This window comes from Pleurodeles waltl, chromosome 6 (assembly GCF_031143425.1).
Source record: "Pleurodeles waltl isolate 20211129_DDA chromosome 6, aPleWal1.hap1.20221129, whole genome shotgun sequence".
NCBI lineage: Eukaryota > Metazoa > Chordata > Amphibia > Caudata > Salamandridae > Pleurodeles > Pleurodeles waltl.
The window spans coordinates 739,622,215-739,647,291 of record NC_090445.1 but is presented as its reverse complement, the minus strand read 5'-3'; the positions used below and the strand labels follow the sequence as shown (position 1 = coordinate 739,647,291).

Below are 25,077 nucleotides of genomic sequence, written 5' to 3'. Positions count from 1 at the left end.
TTCAACTGCCACTCACTCTTTGCTTCCACAGCACACAGAATGGGAAAGGGTTGGACCTGTCCTTTTTTGCAGGGTTATCCTCAAACATTTTGCCTTCTTCCTTCTATTTGTTTCTGACCTGTATATGTTGGCTTTAGGACTCTGGGCACTTTACCACTGCTAAAGTGCACATGTTCCTTCTCTAGATTGTATAAGTTAGTGATTGTTTATCCATGATTGACATATCTGATTTACTAGTAAGTGCCTAGTGTAGCACACCAGGTGTGCCCAGGGCCTGTAAATCAAATGCTACTAGTGGGCCTACAGCACTGCTTGTGCCACCCACACGAGGAGCCTGGCAAACATGTTTCAGGCCTGTCATTGCAGTGTCAGTGTGTGAAGTTTTAAACTGCCATGTCAACCTGGTACATGCACCAACTTGCCAGGCCCAAACCTTCCCTTTTATTACCTGTGAGTTACCCCTAAGGTAGGCTCAAGGTAGCACCATGGGCAGGGTATTTAAAATGTAGGACATGTAATGGTGTGTTTTACATGTTCTGATAGTGAAACACTGCTAATTTCATTTTTCACCATTGCAAGACCTATCTCTCCCATGGAGTAACATTAGGATTGCCTTGAAATATTTTTCAAGTGCAATTTCCCATTTGGAAACAGATAGAGATGTAGAGTTTGGGGTCTCTGAACTCACAATTTAAAAATACATATTTTGATGAAGCTGGAGTTGCAATTGTAGGTTTGAAAATGTCACATTTAGAAAGTTGGCATTTTCTTGCTTAGCCATTCTGTGCCTCTGCCTGTCTGCTGAATACACGTCTAGGTCAGGATAACAGTTGGGCTATTTGTGCATTTCCTCTAGACAGTCACACAAAGGGAGTTGAGATGTGCCCTGCATATTCTGATGGCCCATCACCAGGCTGATGGTTCTTCCTGAACTAGAGTGATGGCAGGAGCTGACATTTGTACCTGAAAGGGCTGTGCCTGTCCTCACACAAAGTAGTCTCCAACTCCCTGGAGTGTATCGGGGGCTAAGGGAGGGAAAGGCAGGGTTTTGTGCACTAAAAGACTTTTCTTTGAAGTTTGCCTACATCAAAGACAGGAATGGGTTTTAATAACTGGACCTCTGACACCACATAGTTAGAAACCTTCTGGTCTGAGGGAAGTCTGCCAGGAAGAAGAGCTGGTTCCTGTAGTAAGGAAAGCCACTCTGCCTGTTGATTTGTTGTGCTGGCCTGCTGCTTCTGTTTTGGGAGGGAAAAGACTGGACTTGGCTTTCTGCATCCTGCTTCCAAAAGTTCTCCAAGGGCTTGGACTGAACTTGTCTCCTGTGAAGAAGTGTCAGAGACATCAAATACTTCATCTCTCAGCACCTGGGCTCTCTTGTTGACAGTTCTGAATTGCCAAGTGGTGCCAAATTCAGTTCAAGGGCCCCACTTAGTGCAATGACCTAAAAAGCAGACCAGACGCTGCTGTAGCACCTCCGCAGTCCTGTCACAGCGTGAGTCTAGACTGCCATGTCACTGACATCCGTGGCTCTCAACTATAACTATGATGCAGCTCCTGTGACCCATGGTGTGATCGCGACACCACAAAGTCAATGGATCACGTCTTGACCTGCTGGATTAATCGACCTTGCCTTGTCCTAAGGAACCGCCGCCTCTCCGCCAACGCACCATTACCTCCTCTACAACCATAATTAAACCGATGCCACATCTCCCCTACTTAGCAGTAAGGAACCAACGCCTCACCTCCCCGGTGGCAGTGGGGAACCAATGTAGCACCAGCTCCAGCAACACCTCACCTCCCCAACTCCGTGCAACACATTTGTTTCCTCATCGTTTTCCAAGGTACTGTAACCGGGTTCTACAAGACTTCCTGGCTGACCGCGCTCACTCGCAGGTGGTGCCGGAATGTTAAAAGAGACTCCATCAAGCCGTTTTGATAGCCCTAGTTGGAGCTGTTGTGTTCTTAAGTACTATGCTACATTTAATCTTTGAAAATGTTGTATCTTTGCTTGCTTATATTTGATTTTTGTCATTTTGGTCTGGTTTTACTCAGATTAATATTGGCTATTATTCTAGACTTGCGTGGAGTCCATTTGTAGTGTATTCAGTGTGTTACTGTGTGTGTGTGTGTGTGTGTGTGTATAAACACTTTACACATTGCCTCTGAGATAAGCCTAATTGCTTAAGCCAAACTACCAAGGGAGAGAGCAGGGGTTATCTTCACTCCGTGACTCCCTTACCCTGACTAGAGTAAGGGTCCCTACTTTCACAGGGTATAAGCCAGTGCCAACTAGAGTCACCATTTCTAACACTGGGTATCAGCAATGAGGATAGGACTTGTATTTGTACTTTACATACAGTGATTGGCGTACACAACTTCTATATCGCAGTCCATTATATACCAATATACTGTTTCGCCTTTTTCTCTCAATTGGTCATTTTTCTAAAGTTACTCTTACTTCATGATGATCAACTTCGAAATCTGTGCAGTTGTTGCACCTGTGAAGCCTTGACAGAATGGAAATTAACTTTTGGCACCCTAACACCTATATTAGTGGTTCCCAACCTGTGGTCCGGGGACTCCTGGGGGTCCGCAAAGCCTCCTCAGGGGGTCCGCGACTGCTTAGAAATTTAAACAATATTAACAGATTAGGTCCCAAGCTTTCAGTAATGACTCAGCAGGGGGTCTCCAGATTCCTAAAATTATTCAGTGGGGGTCCCCGGGTTCCACTAATGATAAAGTAGGGCTCCACAGAAGTCAAAAGGTTGGGAACCACTGGCCTATACTATGAAGGAGCTGAGAGTTATCTGCACGTCTGCCTGTGAAAAGGAGATCCACAAGGTGGGATCTTGAGACATCCTTATGTTGTTATGTGGAAATACACTGGGTAGCAACACCATAAGATGACTCTGGGGAGGACCTCTTTGTACATGCAAAGGATTTAAGGCTTTGGAACCTCCTACATGATCCCAAATCAGAAACACATGAGGGCAGTGGCTCTCAGGAGGAAGTGGGGGGGGACAACTTTACACAGGTTCCAAATGAGAGAGGGGAGCCCAGAGAGAGGAAGTTCCCTGCTGGATCTACTGCTGGGAGCAGTGTCTCTTCCCACACCCTATCCCCTGAGGAGTAAAATGCTATACATCAGAGCAATTACAACATTTGAAAAAGAGGGAACAAATGCTGTCTAATTTGGTTATTCATTCAGCAATTCTACTTCTGCAATTTAGTAACCCAGGCAAGGAGTAAACCTAAGAATTGGCAAATCCCTTTTATATGTGCTATGTCGAACACATGTAGGCACAAAGGCAAAAAGCACAAAAAGGAGAAGAAGAATTTGAAGAAGGAAATCTGGGGAAACAAGTGACTAACAAAGGTTTTCAAAATGTAGGTGTAAGAAGCTGCCTCTCTATACAGGGCACTAAAATGAAGTACACTGCGCAGAGAGTTCAGTGGATCCCCAAAGGTTTGCAAAGACAGAAATAGATAAGGCTAGTGCTCTTTTTGTGGAAGCGTAGGTGAGCAGTTATGCTTATAAAAAAGTTGTGTTAAGCATTTGTTGTACTCACAGAGGCAATAAATGAGACACACACTCAAAGAACAAATCCAAGACCAATTTAGAAAAATAACAATTGCTTTTATATGCTTTAAACCAAAGAACTTCGTTATAAGGGAAGCATATTTAAAATAGTTTCTGTGCAAATTTCAGACTCTTCAATGTTAACCTATAGAGGGAAACAAAAATGCAGTTTTGCACCTGGCAAGGTTCAGATCAGCACCAGGCGAGGTTTAGATCAGCACCATGAGTGCACCCACAGTGGCACAGGGATGACCGGGTGGAATTCGGAGTTGGTGCCCAATGTTACAGGTAAGTGAAAGTGGCATCAGAGGTTGGTCTCCTTGAATTAAGGTAAGCACCCGGGGCCACAAGGCAGCACCAAACTTACACCCTCAGCGGCACAGGGACGGCAGCTGGGTGCAGAGTGGCAAAATAGTGCCAGGCATTCAATGTTATGCTATGGAGCTGGGGTAACCAAAGATGCACTGCTCACAGGTAGGTAGAGCGAGGTCAGGGGTCGATCTCCTGGAACTGAGGTAAGTACAGAGGGGGCCACAAGGCAGCACCAAATTTTACACCATCAGCAGTATGGGGGGTGGCTGAGTGCAGAGTGCCAACACAGGGTCGGGCTCCCAATGTTAGCCAATGGGGGAGATTGGTTTTGGAAAAAGGCTGCTGGGTCGGGCCAGGAAGTTTGATGAAGGAAACCCCCAGCTGCCCAGGTAAGTTCTGATGTTGGTCGTCGGTCCAGCTCCACTAGGTCCATGGGCTTCGGATGCAGGTGTAACTTTTGGTGTCAGAATTCAGCTTATAGGGTGGTCGCAGTCAGCTGGAGTCTTCAGATTGAGGCTGCAGGCTTGGAGGCAGTTTGACAGGGCTCAACCCATGGTGGACTCAGACTCAGGATTGCTGGGTAACCTTCACAGGACTGGTGGGCCACTTGAACTCGGGCCATGGGCGTCTTATGCAGAGGTGGTCTGAATGCGGTTTTGCAGCTCCTCAGGGATGTGGTCTTTGTCTTTAAAAGTTGGTTTCTTCTGTACAGGTCCGCTGTCCACGGGAGAACTTGGTCTTTGTTGAAAGCAGGCAGTCCTCCCAAGGGTTTGGAGGTCACTGGCTGCAAGGCTGGTCGACTTTTGTTGCAGGTTCTTTGAGGGCAGCAGACAGGCCGGTAGAGCTGGGGCCAAGTAAGTTGGTGTCTGTAGTCTTCTCTGCTATTGCAAAGCTGTAGTGTCCAGCTCTTCTTAGGTCATAAGGGATCTCATTCTAGGGTTCAGGGGTGCTACCCAAGTATTGAATTTGGTGGTGTTACATGGAGGGAGAGGTGGTAGCCAATGGGCTACTCAAGGGTGCCTACATCCTTCCTAGGACCACTTCCTTTGGGAAGTGACTTAGCCCTAATCCTATTGGCCTAATTCCTTCCATGCAAGATGAAGGAATTTAGAAAGCAGTGTCCACCCTAGGGGCTCGACTGGCATAAAGTGTGCACTCCTAATTTACCTACTTTTCCTGCCTCTTCTGCCTCCAAAAGTGGGGTCAGGAACTGGGGGTCGGCCTCCTCCACCATTTGGAGAGGCCTGGTTCGCATTTCAAAGGTGGCAAGGCCTTTGAAGCTCCCCATCCTGGAATGCCCATCCTACCTGGGAGAGGATGCCACCTCTGTCCAGGGCAGACCTTAGTTCTGAACCCTCAAGAGCATGGGCTCTCACCTCAGGGGGTTGAACTCTGTCTAAAGTGGCTGCACTGTTTCTGACCAGTCAGTGCGCACTCTAGGAGTTGGTAGGTTTCAAGGGAGCACCTCTAAGGTGCCCTCTGAGTGCATGTATTATTAAATCCATCACTTAATTCATTAATATGAGATGTTTGATACCAAACATACCTATTGTCAGTGAAGCCATCAGGTAGCTGGGGAACTCATAATGGCCAGTGTTCAGCATATGTACTTAAAATGGCTGCACTGTTCACTTACTATGTCTGGGAATCGACAAAGACATAGCAGGGGCATATGTGCCCATGCAGGTATGCCCTCACAGATGATAAAATGCACCCTGCCTTTAAGGCTGCAAGCCTGCCAGAGGGGTGACTTAAATATATTGCATGCATGTTACAGGGGACAGGGCACACAGGCTGTGTGCCATGTTGGGTTTTCATGTTAGGTCTGCACCGAGACATTCAGCCCGTCAAGGCAGCACTGTGTGCACTTAGGTGAGAGGGTCCCTGAGGGTTGGACAATCTGTGCTGCAGCCCTCAGGGGATTTCCTTTAGTACCCCATGCCCTAGGTACCAGGGGTACCATTTACTAGGGACTTACAATAGCAACTAAAGGCTTGCCAATTGGGAAAAATGACTGCAGTTTTAGTGAACGAGATCTGGCACTGGAGATCTGTTTAGCAGGGACCCGGTGCACTTTCAGTGGAAATTGCACCAGAAACCAGGCAAAAGGTGGAGGAGTGACCATGTCTAAAAAGGCACTTTCCTACAGTATGTAAAAAAAAAGGACGGTGTCACCATTTCAGAAGCTCGATGAAGAGGCTTCTTCTCTGGGTCAGGGGAGAAATCTCTAAGTCCCAGGAAGCATTCCCAAGGTGGCAAGGGTAGAGAGGAGTATACCTCTCAGACTCCAAGGGGTTCAGCAAGCAATGAAGATTGTGAAATTCTGACCAAAGACCAGCTGGGGAGAGGTATATTTAAGTTCATAATGCAAAATGACTTGACCATCCATCACTCCATATAACGCAAAAGATTAAAGTGTCCAATGGAAGGCAGTCATGCGAAATAGACTGCAACATCAGTGAAGATTCCCAAGTCCATCATGAGAAAAGACATCCATCGTAGCTCATTCGTGCATGTTTGAACAACTGTTTACATACTTCATTCCACAGTTTCTGAATGTGCTGGGCTCAAGGTTAGTTTTTCAGGCTTACTATGTGTAAAACAATAGAATATTTGTTTCCAAGCTAGCATTCTCATAAGAATGAGGACTAAACATTTTCTGCACAGTCAGGAAACAGGGCTTTGCAGGCCTTACTTAGGCTAAGCAAAGTAAATTAAAATAGTACATTCATTTATGCAATTAATACACATATAACATACAAAATTATTTCAACATTACTAAGCGTTGTCAGTGTTCATGGCACAGTAGATTTAAACGAAATAACTCTGTCAACCCATTCATGTAACTATGGCAGAGATCTACCTTTTTTCTACATTTGCATGGAACTTTCAAAACACTTCTCTTCAGAAAACTAATATTTTTTTAGCACAAGCTGTTAACATCATGAATTATAACTTAGAAATTAATTGATTAATGAAACAGTTTAAGTACTACTCCAAAACACTTTTCTCTAACGGCCTAGAGTAAATGCACATTAATATGGCTTTTCAGTACACCATTTTACAGCAAAACTATTAATCATTTGATTTAAAAAATGCATACATTGACACATATAGATGTTTAGTATGACATCAGGGACAGTATTAACATTTCTGCTACATCAGCGCCCCTCCTATGGCAAATCAAGTTATCACATTGAACTTCAACTTCTCATTACCAATGAGACAGCTCAAAATTTCTGAAGACGTTCCAGGTAAGATCTTCTGGACTCCTCTAACTGATTAATGTGACTGTAATATAGGCATCATCTAGTCTCCATCTCAAACTTCTCTTTTCTTTCACCTCTTATTGCTCTCATTGCTCTCAGTTTCTTGTACAATTTGAATAGACCAAAAGCACCTAACATACTCAGGGTAACTATCTGTATCGATCTCAGGATACTTCCAACAAGCCTTCTTCCTAGGTTCCCAAATGAATTTACAACTGCTGATAAACCACTACCTATTGCTTCCCAGGACTCTGGTGCTTCTAACTCCTTCAGATACATTTTCAGGTCTGTCACATTCAAAATATACTTCCTCAGCTCTTTACTGATATCAGGTATATATGTGCATCACTGTTCGACCTGTAGCATTTTGCAAACTCTACCCTCTTTTGCGAGAAGAATGTCTAATGCAAGACGATTTTGTAAAGTCATTGATCTTAGAGCAACCATTTCTGTGTCTACTAACAAGAAGGAACCTGCAGTGTCTGTTGAAGCTTATCTACAATTGTTGACAACTCCCTTATCTTATGATCATTCAGGATAACACTTTCTGATGGAATTATGGCCACAAAAATATCACTTAAAATCTCTGACGCACTGACAGCTCTCTTGACTCTGGAGTTTGACTTCTCAGCTGAAACGGGATCATTCAAATTCTAAAAATGATAAATCTTTGGAAAGACTACTCCTAAATCATATATACCATACCAACATTTGGACAACCTGTAATCAGCATTTTTCCCACAAATTAAATAAATTTGGTACTTCTGATGTTCGGACAGTGCAGCGTGGAGCCCCAGTGTCAACCAGAAATGACATGTAGTGACCTATTACATAGGCATATACATAAGAACCACACAGATCTACTTCTAAGGAAGCACCTAACAGAAAATCTTCATCATCTGAATAATCCAACTGAAGAATCTCTGAAAGATTCTCATCACTCAGATCTATTAAAGGAAACTGTGATGCCAAATGATTCACATCTATATTTGCAACCTGATCTAAAACTAAATTCTGCCGGGACATATTAATCTGTTGCTGAGCCATCAGAGCTTGTGGTACCTGCATCTACTGTCCTTGGGGTACATTTACCCTTGTGCGCTCAAGGTCTTTGAATTCTCTATATTTGAACTTGATTATCACCTTGTGCCTGCATTACACTTCCATTTTGCATCTGATTATTATTCACATTAAGAGGACACTCTAATTTCCAATGTCCCAAATATCCGCACAAGTGACATGGATTAGTTCTTTTCAAAGTCTGGACAGCAACACCACCACGTTGGTCTACCTGATCTCCATGGTGTCTGCCTCTGGGCTGGAAAACATTAGCTTCCTGCTGTTACACTTCTTGAATATCACCAGAATTCACCACCAACTGCGGACTCTGACTAGCTTTCTGTACAGCATTTAATTGCATCACCATTACTTTCTCTTTCAGCTTTTTCTGCTTCAATTCCAATTCATCACTGCAGTATTTTGCATACTGCAGGTTTTTTTTACCACTGGTTTGTTCTGCCAACAAATACATCAAATGCTGATGTATCTTATCACTTATCTTTGGTTTCAATCCTTGCATAAATCTGAGCACAAAATGAACCATATCCGTAGCCCCTATGGCTTCAGCACTACTGTAATGTTTGAAAGCCTGAAACAATCTCTCATAATAGGAACATATGGACTCCTTAGATTCTTGAGTAGTTGAATCCATAGCCAATCAATGTCTTTTAGAGACACCTTGTCTTTCAAAAAGCCAATTACCTTATAATACTTTTTGGCACCTCTTTAGATGGCGCGCCTGTTACTGGTTCTTTTGGAGGTTTACTTTCAGGCCAATCAACAAAAACCTTACACTTAGTGCACAAGTTGCTCGGAACCACAAGGCCAAACAATGTATTCAAATCTTCCCACAGGCATTTTCAAAGCTTCACAAATCTATTGGCTCATACCATTCCACTGTTTTTTTTCTCAAATTTGGTTAATGATAATATATTACTTCTACTTTAAGGTACATGAACATAACCTCCACCTGGTATTTCTTTCATGGGTAGCATTTTCACATTAGCCTCAGCTCGATTTGCTCCTGCTGGAGGCACATCAGCTTTTGCTTTTTTCTGATCACTTTTCTTTGCCCATCAACCTTCCACTAACCTGATGCACGTCATTTCTGGATTACGTGATTAATTCCCTAATCTGCAATTTAATTCCAGGAGGTCTCATGTTCGCTATTTCCTTGCCACTAAATTCCAATCTGTAACTTCTCTTTAGGGGCTTTGATTTTTATAAATCCACATTATATTTCTCACCCACTTCAGATAACCTTTCATAAGCTTGTCCTGCACATTTGGTAATATCTTTGCACATGAACAATGGTTTACCCATAGTGTAAGTAACTAGTTGGGCAGTGCCTAGAGTTCCCAGTATCATTTAATGTAGTTCCAATTTCAGTCTGCACACATTCAGTGATGATTCTTTCTCTAGAATGTTATCTGCTTTTGCACTGCAATTTGTTACACCTGTCACACCTACTGGACTAAAATTATTTAGCCAATCATTTAATTGCTGTGCTGTAAAACCTCGCAAACTCACTGGATTACTCTGCAAAACTTCTGCTCTTGAAGGTCCTGCAATTGATTGATTTGGGGTACTTACAAAAGACATATCTTACAATAGAAATGTCTTATGGTGTGTTAACGGGTACTAGAACTAAAATTTGGTGTCTTCTCTGGGCACAAAATATGGTGAGGATCTCTGAGGAAACCTCACATCAGCAGTAAATCCTGTCTGACTTGTTATTGAACTAGGACCTGAAATCTATGTAGGGGTTAATAGTTTCAGAAGAGAACAAATTCTCTCCATCTCTGAATCATTTGAATGTACTGATCTTTGTAAACTGTTTGGTGACATCCCATTGGATGTAACTGGAGTATCGGGAACAGTTGGGACTCTTAATGAGTGTGCATTACTTCCAGACATACCTGGAGCGTACAAAGTAATAACTGGATCTATGGCTACAGGAATTGCTAATGCATCTGGAGTCTGGACCAATATAATTCATCTGGTTCTGGGGAACTGTCATTCCTACACTTTGCCCTGACATGATGGTTACTTAAGCTTTGTACTGTTTGAGTCAGAATAACATTCGGTATGGGCTGATTTAGACTGAACATTTGCACAGGTTGTCCCAAATTAAAACTCTGTGCTAGCCGATTCACATAAGGTGACTGTACTGACTGGGTCATGTGAGAATTCAGTACAATCTGATTTACATTAGGACTATGTACAGGCTGACTTGTGCCAAAGCTCTAAACTATTAGATTCACACTACGAGTGTGTCCTACTGAATAAGCGGGTGTAACTGGTATTGTCTGATTCAGGGTTTGTGCAACTGGAGCAGTAGGCGCATTGGGGTTTTCATCTGATGCAGCTTCACTTGTTCCTACTTCTACAAAATGATATGGAGGTGGACAATTTAGCAATATCTGGTTTATAAATTCATCATCCAAATCACTCTCATATACCTCAGCTTTTTTCTTTTCAGTATCTGTTGCCTATTCTGTTTCCCTGCCTTTCTCTTAGTCATTGGTTTAGTGCTTTCTCCTTCTTCACTAGTAATAGCTGGATACAATCTAGTTCCCTCAATAGTTTTGCTCACCAGGATTTCTGCTGATCATTCCATTGTGCCTCAGCAACAGTTTATAATGGTCTCTGCATTCTATTTTCATATTTGTTTTTTAGTTTCTGTTGCGTTATGTATTACCAAGTACAAAGTGCTTCAAATTGTGCGGGTCTCAACGGTGGTTTCATCTCATAAAGCAAACGCCTCAGGTTTTCAAGAATTCTTATATTAAAAGTTCCATAGCGGGGAAATGCTAATGCAACTATTTTCTCTGTAACTTTGTTCCATTGCTCAAGCCACAAACATGCATGAAGACATTTTTCAGACATAACATAGTGACCTGGAGTACATTTGAGTGGGGTTTCTATTCCCTTTCTCACTCGAATGCACTCATCTCCTCTCAATGCACTTTTTAATGCTTTAAAGAACTTCACTTTCAATCAAATTCAATAAAATCACAATAAACGTTTTGTTTGTAGCAGGAAGTAACTTAATTCCCACAATCCTCTTTTCGATGTTCTCAACCAGTGGCAATGCAGCACTGCCCACCAATACCAGCGCGGCTTCACACCAACCGACCTATACCAGCACAACACACAATGATGTCAATCTCACTCCTTGCAGCAACTCACCCTTCTTTGCAACTTCTCTCACACAGTCACCTTTCACGCAAACCTAATGCAAATATTGTAAGAAAAAAAACACAATGTCCTGTCTGCTCACTAGAGGACAGGGTAACCAAACCCTTCAAATCAGTACAGTGTATTAACACTTTCCAATTACGGCTTTCACATTTACACAACAAATGAAACGTGACCAGCAACTCTCACTCCGGTTGATACAGATCCTCTATGTGCACTCAGGATTCACTTAATATTAACCAAACCCACATTTACTCAAAGAAAACTATTGGCACTGTCAACGAATTCTCTTGACAAGCACCTCATTGCAGACAATAAATTACCCAAGTGTCTTCTACACTTGTGCCTTGACCTTGAATCTTAGGCCATGGCGGACCTGTTCCAAAAAACAACTACGTATTAGCATTAAGCGCCACAACCATACAAGTGCAAAGACTCTGCAAAACATTTCACAACATCACACGTTGCCACAATCTCATGCCAGAAGCAATACAAGCGAAACCCTAGCTATACTCAAACATCCCTCAAACAATGGTGTAATTTCATCAATCTTTGGAGGGAACCATGGGGCACAAGTTGGGCTGTGAGAATTTGGAATGGGCAAGTTGCAGGGCAACAATCCTACATCCCTAACACTATGCCTAACTATGTGGGAGGAACCGTACTCTGCTACCAGATTTGCTCTAGCATATTCCTTCACAGGATTATACTTTGGACGAGGTCACCTAGCATAACAGTGTAGAGACAATGGCACCAAACTTCACAGTAGCCAATTAAAATAACAGTATGACTCTTTTAGCCACACAATGAATACTCCAAGCTGAAATAAAGTCTAAGGGTGTTTATTACAAATTAAGGCTCAGAGTAACATAAATAATTCTCTGTAATTTAGTAGGGTAAAGGGTAGAGAGGAGTATACCTTTCCGCGTCCCAGGGGCTCAGCAAGCAGTAAAGAGTGGGAAATTCTGATCAAAGTGCAGCTGCGGAACGGTAAATTAAAGTTCATAATGCAAAATGATTTGTCCATCCATCACTCCATATGACATAAAAGGTGAAATTGTCCAATGGAAGGCAGTCATGCGACATAGACTGCAACATCTATGAAGATTCCAAAGTCCATCATGAGAAAATTTGTCCATTGTAGCTCATTTGTGCGTGTTGAAACAATTTTATAGATACTTCATTCCACAGTTCCTGAATGTACTGGGCTCAAGGTTAGTTTCTCAGGCTCACTATGAGCAAAACAATAAAATATCTATTTCCAAGCTAGTATTTTCATGAGAATGATGTCTGAAAGTTAAGATCACTTTAGCAAGAATGACTAAATAGTTTCTGTACAGTAAGGAAACAGGGCCTTGTAGGCCGCACTTAGGCTAAGCAAAGTAAATTAAAACGGCACATTCATTTATGCAATTAATACACATGTAACATGCAAAATTATAATTTCAATATTAGTAAGCTTTGTCGGTGTTCAGGGCACAGTAGATTTAAACGAAATAACTCTGTTTACCCATTCATGTAACTATAGCACAGAACTACTTTTTCCACATTTGCATGTAAGTTTTAAAACACTTCTCTTCAGAAAACTATTATCATTTTAGTTCAGGCTGTTAATTAACATCATCACATAACATAGAAACAAACTGATTAATCACATATGAAGTTTAAAAACTATACCACAACACTTTTGTTCAATGGCCTATAGTGAATGGACATTATTATAACATTTTAGTGCGCCGCTTTACAACAAAACTATTAATAATTTAACACAATGCATAAATTGTCACGTATAGATGATTACTGTAACATCAGGGTCAATATTAACATTTATGCTACATCTTACTTAAACTTTCTCTTTGTTTTGGATTTATAGCTTGTTTTCTCTAGCATTATAATTGGATATTCTGACAAAAAATGTAACTGTCTTTATCCAGACTAGGTGGAATTCTGGAAAGAAAATGTGAAAGAGGGGTTAACTATTTTTAAGGTGGTTAAATCCAGTACTGAATATTGTGTTGTGCTGTTTCTTGAAAAGAGATGTATATTAATGTGCCATCCTTAGCTGTAAGAAAACCAATTTGATCATAATGGAGTGGCATGATTAGAAACACACACACAGGTGCATATACGACACAAGTCACCAACTATTTGTGTACCCTGGCTGTGTGGTATAGGCTCCCCTGGACCATAAGCTATTGCCCGAAAGTGGTGGGACACTTTAAAAAAGTAGCACATTCCATATGAATAATACATTTTACCAGCAACAGAAATAGTGACAAGTTAATAAGACAATGGTGATGACTTAAGACAGCCTTAATGCACGGACAATCACCTCAGCTCATTCAGACCACTGCACTCCAGAGGTTTTCCTTCTTTACCAATGACTTTGTCTTTTTGCAAGCAGCCCCATCAGTCCACCTTCCTCTTCAACTGAAAAGGAAACACCCTCAGCCTGATCTTACTCGGATCCTTCTGAGCTCTGACTTCCTGCAGATCTTTTTTCCACCTCACTAAGGGCCAGATGTATCAAGCTTTTTTGCGGTCACACACAAGTCAATTTTGGTTGCGACCAACAACCGATTTGGCATTTGGAAGGGGTGTCCCTTCCAAATAACACATTGGAATGGTATGCAGTAATGTTTTGTAGTGGTAATACATTGCCAAAAGTCCTCTGGGGACCCCTTCCCTTTTGTGAATGTAAAAAATAAGGTTGTTAAAGACGAGGCAGTTCTCCAGGGGACCACTGCCTCTTCTTAAACAAACAAAAGAGAAAAAATAACTTTATTTTTAAAATGCATCCTGTTTTCCTTTAAGGGAAACAGGTTTCTTTAAAAACAAAAAAGACTGTTTTATTTAAAAGCAATCAAAGACATGTTGGTCTGTTGACTTCAGCAGGTCACAAACCCTGTGATGGCGTTGATTCCTAGTGGGTCGCAAATTGAGTCCTGCCTCATTAATATTAAAGAGGTAGGTCGAATTGTGACCCACTACGAATCGCTATTTTAGAAAAAAAATCACACATTAGTAATTGCAGTTTCCAAATTGCAATTCAGCAATAATTTCAATTGGAAAATCTAATTCACTAATTTTGATACATGTTGCCCTAAAAATCTTCTTGAAGCTTACATAACTGCCTCCTCTAATACCATCATCAGACTAATATTAAAAAATAGCACTGCTATCCCAAAACCAATCATTCTTCAAATACAAAAGCAACTTCTGTAGGTCAATCACTTTAAGGTATGCAACCAAACAACATTCTCAGCACACTCGCATCACAGCCAATGGATATCAAGTCACTTCAGCATTTATAATAGACCCTACTTCATAGAGTCCACCTATGCTTTCAGTTTGCCCTGCTGGGAGTTGAATAAATCATTCTACACTGAGTAAGCACAGGTTCTTGGTCCAAAAGGAGATGCCCAAGTGTCAATGGCTACAACCTCTCTGCTACTAAATACATGGCAGAAGTGTTGCCTACCAATTTATTGGTGCTGGCCTATGGCAGAATGAACTTAAAATCCAGGTCCCTTAGCAGGATGAAAATAATCAACAACCCTTTGAAAGCAGGGCCTTGAAATGCATGCCCTAGACTGTAGATACTCACTCACAATGCAGCACCTTCGTGGGTATGTTAGGGATCAGTATTTGCTAGTGAGCTTAACGATGGTACAGTGCTCCAGTCACCCAGTTACGCCATCATTTATTGCTTGTAATGTCATCTAGATTTAAATGAAGTCACACTGGCATTTCCTGGGTTCTGGGCCCAGTGTCATGTGATGTAGTTCCATATGAGTTCGTAATAGGGTCTCCAGTCACATGATTTTACTTTGGAGATATTATTCTGCTAATTAGTAGTTTTGACAGCTAATGAAATTCTGCTCAGTTTTGGCCACCACACACGGAATTTTAGCAAGTAGGCTAAATCCAGAAACCATTTGGGACCCTAAATATTGCCAGGACGATCACTGGGTCTTAGTGACGGGCCCCTTAAGTAACGTAAGTGTGTAGAGACACCGGCAGTCAGCCTCTGGCGGCAGAGACTGCTGCAGGGGCCGACGTCAGACTGCAGCATCCTGTGAAGAAATGCACGCCGCCCTCTGCGGGTCCCGCCGGTGAATCCATACTTCACTGTCCCCCGCTGCATTGCAGCTCTTACCTCATGATGTGGATGCATTCTGGCTCCTTGGCGAAGCTGTAGGCGTACCCGCTGGATGTGGTGCCAAAGTCAATCGCAACCACCACTTGAAAGGACGGCTCGTCGTCCACCGCGGCACTGGAATCGTTCTGTTAATAACAGGAAAATAAAAGCCATCTATTAGCCCGAATTCCCCAAAACATGTACTGAATGTTAAGAAAAAGTGTGTGGGAGCTTGTGACTGCGTACACGCTCAATCTATGTTTTTCTGTGAGAGGCAACAAGTAAGTAACTCATGTCCTAAGGAGGCTGCTCCGTAGACCTACATATGTTAGAATGTATAAGTAAACAAGGACTGACCCTCGGGAAATACGGACATTTCCGGATTGGTCCTTCTTTCTGGAAAAATAGTGAGGTGACAAACTCAGTTCACTTTAGATTCTAGCCTTCGTCCATTCAGTGGACCGGGCCTTCTCTAGGCCGCAGCAATAATGCCCGAGCACCAGGGCAAAGGAAAGTTGTGTGGGGTGTGCCATGTATTTATTATACGAGTGAAGTCTCGTGTAGATCCTGATTACCTCCGTCCTTCTCTTAAGCTTACGGCCCTAGCTTAGGTTTTCCTTGCAAACTTGTAATATTTCCTCGGAAGTGTTAGTTGGTGCAGAAAATGTGTTGTGCACTTTTGGGGTGAGTTAACTTTAAAAGTGTTGTCCTCACAGATTTAAAACTGAAATATTTTTGGGGAGGGTTAAAAGTCCTGATTTCAACGTAAAAACTAGAAGCAGAAAACATAGTGAATTATGGGTAGCAAATGTAGTGTTCACAAGAGTTACAGGAAGTTCATGAGAGAAACGCAATGGGTGAAAAAATAAAGTCCTGAATTTTCTGACAGGTCGCATCAATGCAACATGTTCCTTTTTTTGTTATGAATGGATGTTGCATCGGTCTAATTCTTCAAGAAAAGCCATCATGAAATGATGCCTACTTAATGCACAGTACAATAACAGTCAATTACACGGAGGCACCACCAAACTGTGTACACAGCGATTGATTCGCCATGCTTGCTCCCACAGGCAGTGCAGCATAAACATTATATGTATTGTATTGCCGTGATGCATGAGGGTATAATGCACTTATCGAGCACAGGAGCAAAGTATGAAGTATGCTGTACCTGCATGCCTCAGGTCTTACCAGTGCAATACCATCGCAATAGTTTTCTTTCAAATTTACATCCTAAAGGAGCATTGGCAATGTCAATAGGTCTGGCTTATGAATTAAACTATTTTTCTGTTACTGATGGGTTCAGGCACTCGTTAGATCACCACACATACTCATCGTTTCACTCTTACATCCATTCTTCCATCCACTTACTCATTCTTGCATTTACCTTCTGACACCACCATAATGCAGCACATGAATTCGACAACGTATGCAAGATAAATTAAAAGAATGTAACTATAAAATAGATATGCTTGCCATCACTGAATTAAACACAGTAGCGGGTGTCCGTCTTAGAGTGGTATTGTACATAGGCTGTTGTAGATTTAAAGTTCCAGCATGGCTGCCACCTACACAAACCAATTTGTTATTCATCTTTGAATGGTAAATCAATGATCAAATATGGACAGTTGCATTTCATAATGGCTGCCTGATATAGAGGGGGTGGCCATGTGGGATGCAGTGCACAGCAGATGAAATAAGTGGAAAGTAACTGGCCTATTAGTAGTTCCTGTGGACCTGTTGTATCCGCTTAAAACATTAAAATTAAAAAAGAGAAGACATGGAATGGGAAATACAAAAGGTACACATTTAAAACTAAATGACTAGCCAACCAGTCTTGACACTGAAACACACTCATTCTCAGGTGGATATGCACATCTGGTCCGAAAATGCTGTCATTCACAGGGCAAAAGAGCCAATGACTGATGTTGAGTCATCCATAACTCCAATCAGTATACTCTCATGGATGGAAGCAGAATGTAAATTACATTCAAACAGACCAAGGACAGATGAGGTTTCCTTTATGTACTTATCAAGATATATATTTTGTTGATAAGGATGTATGCAATATTTCAGCCCGTCTCCCCACTGGCTCAGAGCCAGCAGCTGAAAAAGAAAAAATATTTTGTATTGTTTTATTTTTCAGCTGCTAGCTGAGCCAGCTTGTTCAGGGAGGGGCGGGTCTGGGCCATGGGATGGGGGAGGAGGAGTGGAGTGCTCTTAAGTGTGCATGTCAGTTTGCCTGGTCGCCTTAGGCCAGCCAAACAGACATGAGCACTTATATTTCTCCAAACCAGCTGTATTTGACAGCCGGGTTGGAGAAACAGCACAGACTCCCGGTGCCTAAGCGAGCAGTAAACCAGCCCACTCAAGCCAATCTCTGTGCTGCTCTCATGCTTGGTAATAGCATGAGAGCAGCGTGAAGACTGCACAGGGAGTCTCCAAAGTTGTCCCATGGACTGCTGGGACCAGGAAGCAGAGGAGCGCGAGGCGGGAGGCAACACCAGGTAAGTGTTTCAAATATTTTTTATTATTAAAATTCCCATGTACCCCATCCACCCTCCCCACTACTATTAAATTGTGTCGCCCGCCACTGCAATATTTCATGATTTTTTTTTTAATAACAATATCCTGGTAGTCAGCTAAGCCTGTCAGTTCCTCCAAAGTGAAGATATTTCAGTAAAGAATATTACAGTGTAAATCTTCTTCCCATAAGGTTTGTCAAAGGAGGTAACCAACATCGTCTTCTTTCCCTACACACGTAATGTGTGAGATTTCATGTAACAAAATACCTGCCTAGACTTTTTAACACAGTGCAAAAACTATCCATAGGCCTGTCCTATACTTTTATGTGTGGAGTCTCCACGGTCACAAAATTACTATTAATCAATCTAAACTTGCAGTTTGTGAATACTGTAAAAAAATAAACTGATACAAAATTGTAGCTTTAACTTTGTGAATCAGACCTTTTGCATATACCACACACTGGCATGTTGCCTAAAACTTAAACATTAGGAGGAAATCCACTCACAGTGGGACTCACACGTTCAGAAGGAAAACCATTCCATTTTAATGCTGTGTCCTCACGGTGAGACACAGATTTATTCATCAGGCATGTAACCCTTTTGCCTTTCTTAAAACTTTATCATAGACATTCCGCACGCCCTGTTTGTATTGACATTAAATGGATGGGGTGTCTCATTTATTATAATTCACCAAATTTTCGTTCACATAAACCTTATTACCGGTTTTTGACACTTTGAGATAAGTGACGTGACATTTTGCTAAACACATACACACGTAACTAAAACTACATTTTTTTGCATCATTTCCACTTTAGAACACTAGTTTCACACAGTCTCGTAAACATGATATGAACATTTGCTAAGGAGTAGTCCAGTTTTTGCTAGTACTGAGATATACATTTGTAGATTAAATGGAAACTAGGGAGGAGTAAAGCCGGAAGGAAAGTGGGCAGAATAAAAGGGCCTGGAGGTATTTGTTTTAATGAACATTTTTTGATTATGTATTAAATTTATCAGGCCGATTCCTGATGTGTAATAGCTATTCTTTAATTTATAACTATCCGTGTATTATTACAAAGGTACAATTATACCTTTGCGGTTAAGGAGAAAAACACTAAGGGGGTCATTCTGACCCTGGCGGCCGGTGACCGCCAGGGTCACCGACCACGGGAGCACCGCCAACAGGCTGGCAGTGCTCCCGAGGGCATTCTGACCGCGGCGGTTCAGCCGCGGTCACAAAGGGTAAACCGGCGGTCTCCCGCCGGTTTACCGCTGCCCCATTGAATCCTCCATGGCGGCGGAGCACGCTCCGCCGCCATGGGGATTCAGACACCCCCTACCGCCATCCTGTTCATGGCGGGAAACCCGCCATGAACAGGATGGCGGTAGGGGGTGCCGCGGGGCCCCTGGGGGCCCCTGCAGTGCCCATGCCAATGGCATGGGCACTGCAGGGGCCCCCGTAAGAGGGCCCCGCAAAGTATTTCAGTGTCTGCTTTGCAGACACTGAAATACGCGACGGGTGCAACTGCACCCGTCGCACCCCTGCAACTACGCCGGCTCAATTCTGAGCCGGCGTCCTCGTTGCAGGGGCATTTCTGCTGGGCCGGCGGGCGCTCTTTCGGAGAGCGCCCGCCGGCCCAGCGGAAATGTCTGAATGGCCGCCGCGGTCTTTTGACCGCGGTGCGGTCATTCGGCGGCGGAACCTTGGCGGACGGCCTCCGCCGTCCGCCAAGGTCTGAATCACTCCCTAAGTGTGCATTTGTTGACTGTTATAGGCAGTATTTCTATTTAGTCCTTACTGTTTTTGGGTGAAGCAGCACATTAATGAGCAATGACTGTGAATGCCATTGCATTAATCATTGCCCGATATGTAGTAATATCGTTCTCTGCTTGCGGCATACACTCGGAAGGACATGCTGTTTTTCTAAGACTTTTAAATCACTATCCCACCATAAAGAGGGGTCAATGTGTTGCTTAATAAAAACAATAATTATATAAACAACACGTTCCTCTCAGTTTCAGTTTGCTTGAGTGTGCTGCTTAAAGCACATCATGAAAGGTTCTCAGATACCCCCTTTCCAGACAGCAATCGACAAAACTTTGCCATTAAGCTGTTTTTCACAGCCCTGCCAAGTGCCACGCATCAGGGGTAAGACTAACTGTCCGCATCACCGCACTAAAATACATTAGTCACGCATTGTAGCGCCCCTGAGACACAATCACAAGGCACACTTGGCGAGACAGCATTTAAGCAGCCAGATATTTATGTTTCCCTTGTCTTCATCGCTTGATATTGCTTGCAAGAAAGTGTCACTCACAGTCGTTGAAATGTCACTCATAATTACACGGAAAATATGAAAATGTCACACATAGCAATCTCAAACTTTGGCAGCTATGATTCCATATTCCAACAAGGACCTTTCATTCCAACCTGCCGTCCCACTGGTTGAAAGAAAACACACCTGGTTGAACAAAATCACAGACGCACGCATGCACACACACCCTCCCTCCGCTCCCACTTCCTCCAGAGGATTATACTAGTAAAGTCTTAACCTGCAACAAGTTTGCACAAACCTGATGTGGAATGCAAGCTAACCCAGGCAGAGTGAGTTTTAGCTAGTAGCCATTGGGTAAGGGGAATCTCTAGCAAGTAGCCCTCTACTTTCACGCCATCGCCGGACTGGGCAGCAAAAACAGCCCTGGCAATTTTTGCAGGCTCAGCCCCCAAATTGTGTGTATAGAGCAAGAACAATGTTTACCAATGGATTGGCAGGGTATGGGCCGGTTTCACTGCTGGGTTTGTTGCTGAGGCCCAGTTGGCAATGTTCTTGCCTATGGGTGAAAGGAACCATCGAAATGCACAAACAAACGGTTTTAAAGCACACTTTCAAACCATTTATTTTGCATTATTTATACGCATTGCTGGCAGCAACATGGCCGGCCGGTGCTCATGAACAAAACCAGCCCCCCGCCAGCAGTGAATCTGCCTCACACTGCCAGCCCACCGGGAAAACGCCCAGTGACTGATAAAGCCAGTCCGGGAATATTTCAGTAGATAGACTTGAAGTCTCAAAATGAGTTTGCCGTAACACTGCTGGGTGGGGGCAGGCTGTGCAAAATATTGTACTCTCTGCCCTTTGCATTCGCATGGCAATACTTGAAGACTTATGGGGGGTGTGGAGAAGTGGTTGCACCAGTCGATGGCATGATTTAAAAAGAGAGGAGGCATTGTGGGAAGAGGGAGCAATTTGTAATGTGGGGCGAGGGTGTGTTTGAAGCAGCAGTCAAAGTGCATTAAACAAAGTATGGGAACTGCGATGATGCGTGCAATGGGGGAGGGTTGGAGTGGCTATGGGGGGTCGGGTCAAAGGTGAGACTAAACAACAAAATATTTGTGAGTTTGTTTCAGTCTTTCACCTTGGGATAACTACATGTAAAATAATGCACAACTTAAATGAAAAATAAATGAAAGTTAAATTAAACAGTGAGAAAGATACAATTGTACATTCTGAAACCTCTGCTGGTTAATGCACTGCAGAGGCATGCATCTGTAACAAGATTGCCACAGAATTGAAACCTGGCTGGTGCAGTGGAGAATAGTAACTTTTGTATGTTTAGTGCCATGAGGTCAGTCTGTCACAGAAAACTGTGAATATGTAAGTCATTATTTTAAACTTGCATTACTCATTTTATAAGATAGTCAGCTACAAAATGCACAAAAAGGTTTAAGGAAAAATGGCTTTCAAAATATAGATTTTAGTAACTCCGAGACTGTATGTTGTGCAATTGTTTTATAACAGTCTTTTAAAAACACACAATTCACAGCTCAGATGGTAACTCCCCTGCAATATTTCTCAAAAATAATAAATCTGTGTCATCAGGACGCTTCATGTGATTCTGTTAATTAAAGCCAATATCGGCTCCCAAGCACACTTTACATTCGCAGACTGACTAGTTGTGCACATTTACATTTGTTTCAGGCAGCAGGCACCCTGGCAAGAAGACTTCCTCGGTTTCACACAGGATACTCACTGCCTTACTCTTCAGCTAAAGCATTTCAACTCTCAGAATTAACCATCCTGGAATGGTTATATTTTTCACAAAAAGTAGGGGAACAGTTTTTCTTAAATTAAAAAAAGTATGTATACTCAGATCCCACCCACTTCGACCACTGGTTTGAGGGAGGAAGCAGCAGAGAAATGAGAGATAGAAAGCACTTGGACTCTCATGGAGTGCTGAAAGAAAAAGAAAAAAGTAGTTCCCTGAATGCGAGCTGTGGGAAAAGGATTCAAATCATCCAATCAAAAAGATGGCAAAGCCAGGAAAATGCAAGAAGAGAAAGAAAGTCCATTGAATAAGAAGCTAGCAGCAAGCTAAGAAGAGTGACAAGAAAGCCATTCAACAATAAGCAGTGAGCTGGCTCTGAGGCTACCATAAGTTTCTTGTATGGTCCACAAGAATTATTTTACAAACAGACAGCTGTCTCTAGGTAAGACCTTAAAAAGAAGCAGCACAGCTAAAAGACGTTTCTGAGAAAACTCACTGCGCATCAGGTCTTCTGCTTTTTTGACGGTTCATTTCAGTGTGACAAAAATGTTTGCTTCACAGACCAAAAAACACAGCATCTACTTGACACACTGCTCTGCTTACACTGCCTCTGGAATGCTGGCTGATGCAGTGTAGGCACTGAGATCCATGCCAGGCAGACGGGGGATCTCATCCTCTACAGGGGCAAGAAGTCAGGTTATCTGCCAACCTAGTAAAATGAAGAGCTACCAGCCAGGTCTAAATAAGCCTCCCCAAAAAATGTATATGCAGTATTCTTGACTGTTACTTGTTACTATTTGCATAAAGGCCCTCATTATTAAGGAAGAAACAACAAAGCCAATGGTAGTGAGTACAAGGTACCATCTGAAGTGTTCCTTTAGAATTAGCCGGCAATGTGCTTTAAACTGTAGTTTTGATATCTTGGGGCTAACTTTTGCCTTGTCCCAGCCTACACATGTCAATTACTGCCTTAAACCAATCTATCAATGCTATTGGGAGATACAAGTCCAAATTTGGATGTCAACCCATAAATGTAATGTTGCAAGTGCACTTCCGAAAGCTATTGTGGAGAAACCTGGGAATTTGGGGCCTCATGGACTGTTATGTTTGGCCCGGACTGCTACACCCCCTGTGCGCTAACAGGGGTCGTGTATGTTTACCTTGCACCCAGAGGCCAGATGGAATGGTCCATGATGTAGGGACCCAACCTAATAAATGGGCCAGGTAGTTTTCCTGCGTGGCCAGAAACTGTAACCAAGTGTTCCTGAATGGTGTGTGCGCAGCGCTCAAGCAGTAATCAACACACTCTGCACAACAGAACAAATTGGTGATGAGGGAAGTTGGAGTCGCTACCCATGCCTGCTACGCTGGTAGGCTGCCTCCCCATCCCGGAGACGTTCCTTCCTTCAAATGTGAGACATAGTCGGAGCGTGCCACTCCCAACAGCAGCCTGTCAGCTCATGCTACACATCGGGCGGTCGGCCGGCCACCCCCCCTCGAAGGCCTGGCCAGAGTTGAAGGCACCGCGACCGCAGATCCGCACACTGAGAGTGGTGGTCCCTCATTGATGCAAGCCCACAGTGCCCTGTGTGGATTGCAGCACCGAAGAGGTGAGGCAGGTCGAGTCACTGCCAGGACCGACGCACTCCTGCCGGGAGGAGCGCTGCCTCCTCTCATCGCGTCCCTGCCAGCAGATGCACACCGTCATGCTCAACGGACAGAACATCATTCCTGCCCATCTTCCACACAGTAATCACCACGGTGCATGCATCATGAGGCGCACTGGAGGAGGCCCAGGGGGAAGGAGTGGATGGGGCCACACCTGCCCTTCCAGGGAAATAATTCAAACATTGTGAACAGGCAAATAACTATCATAATAAAAAAAAAAAAAAAAAGAAAGGAAATTTCAGCACTGGCCATCTCAGAAGGAAGTTTGTCCTGTCCTGGGATGTCACTGACTGTATTTAGCAACCAAACACAGTAAACTGGCTACAACTAACAAAGTTAACGTACCTCTCTCACACCACACTCCAACTCGGAACACACAATGGCGTCCATCCCTGCTCTTGAACCTTTTGTCATAGAGGGTCCCCCATCAGCGCAAGCTGCTCAATGGAAGGACTGGGTAGAATGGCTTGAAACCTACTTTGCAGCACTGGTGTTGGATGCCAACAGATGCCGCTCCATACTGCTACACCTAGGGGGTGGCACTATTCATAAAATAAGCAAGTCAGTGGTTGAAGACAGCCCACCTCATACTTACCTATCACTCAAAGGGGCCCTAGCGGCCCACTTCGAACCCATTGAGAATCCAGATTATGAATGTTTCTTGCGGAGGAGGAGGCAGCTTCTGGAGGAGTCTGTGGATACATTTTATGCAAGGCTGAAGGAGCTTGCAAGCACATGTACCTAACCCAATGCAGAAGACCAAATACGTGCGCACATCATAAAGGGCTGTGCGTCTGTCAAACTACAAGAAAACATCCTGCAGGTACCCAGAATGTCCATAGCGACCATTCTTACCATGGGTAGTTCCAAAGAACTGTCAAAGGTGCATGCTGCACATATGGAAGCGGCGCTGCAGAGCCAGATCAAGACAGGACCCATAAATGCAGTAACGTCTGTAGCGGCGGACAAGAACAGAGCTCGTCAAAAGCCCGCCACAAGTACCCGCACCTGCTACTTGTGTGGAGGACCATATCCTCATCAAGGGCCGTACCCTGCCCAAGGCAAGAAATGCTCTATCTGCAAGAAGATGAACCATTTTGCTAAAGTATACAGATCAGCCACACGACAGAAGCCACAAAAACCAAAGCTAGTCAATCTAGCGCAACAGCCGATGACACGGGTGATGATGATGATGACAGTGATGATGATGAAGGAGCAGTTCACATTGTGCATGCAATGCGACCAGAAGAGTGCCCCAGAAAGCACATACCAAGG

The 25,077-nt window shown here is 43.3% G+C and overlaps 1 protein-coding gene across 2 annotated transcripts in view; it reads right to left on the bottom strand.

Moving 5' to 3' along the window:
* The window catches only part of HSPA12A (heat shock protein family A (Hsp70) member 12A), a 365,561-nt gene that overhangs the window by 184,486 nt on the left and 155,998 nt on the right, over positions 1–25,077 (bottom strand). For both annotated transcript variants that reach the window (XM_069239265.1, XM_069239266.1), the window contains exon 3: positions 15,584–15,711. In XM_069239265.1, coding sequence (XP_069095366.1) covers positions 15,584–15,711 — 128 coding nt within the window. The remainder of the gene's footprint in view (positions 1–15,583; positions 15,712–25,077) is intronic.